We start from the raw sequence: 5057 nt of genomic DNA, 5'->3' as shown, positions 1-5057 counted from the left end.
TGTGACCTTAGCTGCAATTAACTGACATTCATTGATGACCCGACAATCCTAGTTTTCTCTCTCTCTTCTGTTAATCCCTCTTATCTTTAGTTCTCTTGCCTTAATCTCCCTTAGTTTAGTTTATACAATTAAAACCCCCAATTGTGACCGTAGATAGTGACCGTCTCCCTGTGGAGATCTACCCTATTTACCGCTGACTTCTGTTTCTAGTACTTAGGTATTTATTTTTAGTACTAAATGACAGTATCAAATTTTGGCGCCGTTGGCGGGGAGGCAACTACTTATTTGCTTGTTATTTTTGTCTGTCTTTAGCCTCTAGGGATTTTTCCCTTGAGGCCGTTTTCATCTTTTTCTTTAGTGCTGTTTTAATAGGTCCTACAGGTCCTACCTAGACAGTTCTAGGTAAAAGATCGTCAAAGGGAAGACTTGAGTATCTTTGACCTTCCACTTATGTTGGATTCTATGGCGCAACAGGTGGTTTACTGCGGCAGATGTGGTGCTGCTGGGCACAATGCAGCTGTTTGCTTAGCGGGAAATGACGAGGTCTATGCGTTCAAGTAGCATAGACAAGCTAGTCAACCTTTTGCAATTGTGCCGCCACATCCACCTTTTCAACGAGGCTATCAAAAGCCTCCATTTATCTGGTCACCGCAACAACAAGTGATGTGTGCCTTTTTCATACGTTTACTTTACTCTTTTGCACGCATTTTGATGCTATTTTGTGTAGCGTAAGCTACTATTCTCCCTTGTTTTCGGTTACTTCGGCCGTACTATGCATTTTGCAGGTTGTTGGCCCAAGAGGAGTGAAATCAAGCCAAATTCTGCCCCCGGCGTGGAAGTTGAGGCGTTAGTGAAGCTAGTGCTCGGAAACGGTCATCATGGAAGTGCGTGAAAAGGAGGCTGATGTTGTTGGATGCTGGAAAAAGTCGATCGACTGCCTAAACTGGTCGATCGACCAATTTTGCTGGAGAATTTAGTCGGTCGACTGGTTTTCTGGTCGATCGACTGTTACTGTTCATTAGGCGAGATTTTTACGGTTGTTATTTTGGCCCATCTTGTTTTCTTGTTTTAAGTATGGACTTTTATTATTTAAGACGGATAGATGAAACATTATTAGGTCATCTTTTTACACTGTAAAACACTACATACGTTGCTTTGCTTTTGGAATTCAGATCTGAAACTTGTAATCAAACCTTCTTTCTTTCGATAATTTAATTAATCCTTCGTTCTTCGATTATTATTTCTTTATTCATTTTGCTAATCTTTGTCCTTGCTTTATTTATATGCTTAGTTATTATTCTCACACTTTCATCATGTTTAATTTAGTTATTATTATTGTTGTTAATTTTGATAGTTCAATCATGACTACCTAATTTATTAATGCTAGGATTTAGGAGATCTATGGTTGAATGGCGGTTTTTAATTAGGGTTTAGATTTGGAATAATTAATCGTCTGAATTATTAATCGTAGCATTTAATTCTTATTTAATTAGTTGAATGCATGCAGCTCTTTATTTTAATATGATAAACTCCGACCCAGATCGAGAGATTGGAAAGAGTGAGATCTGCTACGAAGAATAGAGTACTTTAAATAGGGCGAGAGTATATTAGAAAGTTTCTAGGGTGATTAGCGGACCGACAGGACCTTATCACTGCCCTTCAGACCGTAATTAGACCTAGTCTTTGACCCTACCTTTTACCGTTATTAGACCATAGTGAACCGACAATCCTAGCTATTTTCCTTTATATTTTTATACTCAGTTTCTTCGTTTCACTCCTTTACTTATTGCTATATTAGTTTAGTTAAATCAACAAAACAAACCCCCACTTCGGTTACTTTAGACAAATTAGATTTATCAAATAGAATAAATTGTCTCCCTGTGGATAAGATCCGACTTCCTCTACTGCATTAGTTTAGGCTAGTTGGTTTATCTTTGACAGGTGTGCAATTTAGCCTGTCAAATTTTGGCGCCGTTGCCGGGGAGACAACGTTTCTCTGTTTGCTTATTTAGTTTATCTTGTCTCAAGGGACATTAGTTCCTTGAGACCGTTCTCATTCCTTTCTTTAGTGTTTCGTTTATGCCCAGGTCTCACAGTTCCGAACTCGTACCATACGATTCTGAACCAGAAAAGACATTTCGAGCTAGACGAAATTTTTGGAAGGAAGTTCGCCAAGCAGAAGACTTGAGTACGCTTGAAGCCGCTTACGCTAGTTTTATTGCAGAAAATCTGCCTTTTCAAGAAGACACTTCTACTTCTGCAGCTGCAACAATCATGCCTACATTAGCAAGTCGGTGCTGAACAGAAAATTGGCGAGACTGAAAATAGTCGATCGACTAAAAAAGTGGTCGATCGACTGATTTAGTTGGTCGATCGACTTTTTCGCCAGACGGAGTTGCTGATCCATCATCTTTTGCTATTGGAACGCCTTCTACTGCTGATAAGGCGTCTATTTCTAACAAAAGGGAAGAGTATAGTTGCTGACCCGCCAATTGTTATCAAGGTTCCTTTTCCAGGGCGCCTAAAGAACACAAAAGTCGAGCAACAATTCGTTAAATTCCTGGAGGTCGTCAAAAACCTTCAGGTAACTGTACCTTTTACCGAACTAATTACCCAGGTACCCTCTTATGCTAAGTTTATGAAGGACATCTTGACCCGTAAGAAGACCTTTAACGAGGTAGAGACCATTGCTTTTACAGAAGAGTGTAGTGCACTCCTACAAAGCAAGTCTCCTCCAAAATTGAAGGATCCTGGTAATTTTTCAATTCCTTGTACTATAGGCACTCATGTAATAGATAGAGCTTTATGTGATTTGGGTGCCAGTGTCAGTGTCATGCCCTATTCGGTTTGCGAGAAACTGAATATGGGGCATCTTAAAGTTACCAATGTTACCCTACAAATGGCTGACCGAACAGTTAAGCGACCTCTAGGTGTATTAGAGGATGTCCCTGTTAAGATAGGCAAATTCTTTATGCCTGTTGATTTCATTGTATTAGATATGGCCGAGGACACTCAGATCCCCATAATCTTGGGTATGCCATTTTTGCATACTGCAGGAGCCATTATTGATGTCAAATAGGGACATTTGACTCTCGAGGTAGGGGATGATAGGGTTACTTTTAATTTGGCTAGCACGCTGGCTAAGCCTATGATAGAGGATACATGTTATGTTGTAGATATTGTAGATGAATCTATGTTTGATTATTGGACGGGATCCCTCCTTGGGGACCCGTTAGAAGCTTTGATAGCTCTTGATGATTTTGCAGAAGATGAGCAGGTTGATTACGAGACAATGAAAGCTTCTCTGAAAGGTAGGGTGTTCACTATTGAGAAAGGTGAGACGGTAAATGCGATAATGGAGACCTCCTATGCTGTTGAGGTAAAGAAACCGGAGCTCAAACCTCTTCCCTCCAACCTTAAGTATGTCTTTCTCGATAACCATGAACAGTATCTAGTTATCGTTAGTTCCAAGCTTGATGATAGCCAACTCACCGATTTGTTGGGTGTTCTGAGAAAGAATAAGAAGGCTATGGGATACAGTTTAGATGACTTGATAGGTATTAGTCCATATTTCTGTATGCATCGGATTAACCTGGAGGAAGGCCATAAGCCTCGTGCACAAGTTTACGTAGGTTGAATCAAAACATGCAGGATGTGGTCAGAAAAAAAATAATAAAACTTCTCGATGCAGGTATAATTTATTCTATCTCTGACTCTAAATGGGTGAGCCCAGTTCATGTAGTTCCGAAGAAAGGAGGGACTACAGTGATGAAAAATGATAAGAATGAAGTAATACCGACTAGAACTGTGACTGGTTGGCGGATGTGCATAGATTATAGACAATTTAATGCCACAACTAAGAAAGATCATTTCCCCCTTCCCTTTATTGACCAGATGTTAGAGAGATTAGCTTCCCATAAGTTTTTCTGTTATCTAGATGGATACTCAGGGTTCTTTCAGATCCCTATCCATTCGGATGATCAGGAGAAAATGACTTTTACTTGCCCCTATGGTGTTTATGCATATCGCAGGATGCCATTTGGTTTGTGTAATGCCCCAACTACCTTTAAAAGGTGTATGATGGGGATATTTTCTGAGTATATAGAGTCTATCATGGAGAAATCGTCTGTGAGTCTGATTTCTCTTCTTGTTTGTCTAACCTTGATAAGATTTTGCAGAGATGTATTGAGGTTAATCTGGTGTTGAACTGGGAAAAGTACCATTTTATGGTCAACGAGGGAGTTATCCTTGGTCACTTAGTTTCTGATAAGGGTATACAGGTTGACAGAGCAAAAGTGCAAGTGATTGAGCAACTACCACCTCCTGTTAATGTCAAAGGAGTTAGAAGTTTCCTTGGTCACGCTGGCTTTTATCGCCGGTTCATCAAGGACTTTTCTAAAATTGCTAAACCACTTACACGATTGCAAAATAAAGATGTCCCTTTTGAATTTTCTGATGAATGTCTTTCTGCTTTTAACAGGTTAAAGCAAGCCTTGATCATAGCACCGATTATTCAAGCTCCAAATTGGGAGCTGCCATTCGAGATAATATGTGATGCCAGTGATTATGCAGTCGGCGCGGTGTTCGGCCAAAGGAAAGACAAGGCTTTGAGTGCTATTTACTATGCTAGCCGAACATTGGATGAGACTCAGGTTAATTATGCTACTACTGAGAAGGAGATGCTGGCTGTAGTATATGCACTAGAGAAGTTTAGGTCCTATCTTCTCGGGTCCAAGGTGATTGTTTTTACCGATCACACTGCTTTGAGGCAGCTTCTTGTTAAGAAGGACGCCAAGCCGCGACTACTGAGATGGATACTCCTAATTCAAGAGTTTGATTTGGAGATTTGAGATAAGAAAGGCTCATAAATCCTTGTTGCTGACCATTTATCTCGACTGGAGCTGCAAAATGAGGGAGATATTCTCCCTATTAATGAATCCTTTCCCGATGATATTTTATTAGCTATTTCTAATGCTAAAACTCCTTGGTATGATGATTACTCTAATTTTATTGTAGGTAATTTATTACCTCCCGATATGTCATATCAGCAGAGGAAG

General features: G+C 39.9%; 1 protein-coding gene across 1 annotated transcript; it reads left to right on the top strand.

Moving 5' to 3' along the window:
* The first annotated feature begins 2079 nt into the window (after window positions 1-2079).
* LOC141628018 (uncharacterized) lies at window positions 2080-4850 on the top strand. Its single transcript, XM_074441208.1, has 5 exons — window positions 2080-2290; window positions 2466-2989; window positions 3080-3628; window positions 4179-4297; window positions 4481-4850. The coding sequence occupies exons 1-5, from the start codon at window positions 2080-2082 to the stop codon at window positions 4848-4850; spliced, it is 1773 nt and encodes a 590-aa protein (XP_074297309.1).
* The last annotated feature ends 207 nt before the right edge of the window (window positions 4851-5057 follow it).

The sequence above is a fragment of the Silene latifolia genome, chromosome Y (genome assembly GCF_048544455.1).
Source record: "Silene latifolia isolate original U9 population chromosome Y, ASM4854445v1, whole genome shotgun sequence".
Taxonomy (NCBI): Eukaryota; Viridiplantae; Streptophyta; class Magnoliopsida; order Caryophyllales; family Caryophyllaceae; genus Silene; species Silene latifolia.
The sequence above is the reverse complement of the archived record's forward strand: the minus strand, read 5'-3'. Positions and strand labels throughout refer to the sequence as shown.

What these genes read in the sequence shown, in the direction of transcription:
- LOC141628018 (XM_074441208.1), top strand. Translation starts at nt 2,080, where the DNA reads ATGCCCAGGTCTCACAGTTCCGAACTCGTACCATACGATTCTGAACCA. An exon ending in AATCATGCCTACATTAGCAA is followed by an intron (nt 2,291 to 2,465) that starts GTCGGTGCTGAA and finishes TTCTAACAAAAG; the next exon opens with GGAAGAGTATAGTTGCTGAC. An exon ending in TTATGCCTGTTGATTTCATT is followed by an intron (nt 2,990 to 3,079) that starts GTATTAGATATG and finishes GATGTCAAATAG; the next exon opens with GGACATTTGACTCTCGAGGT.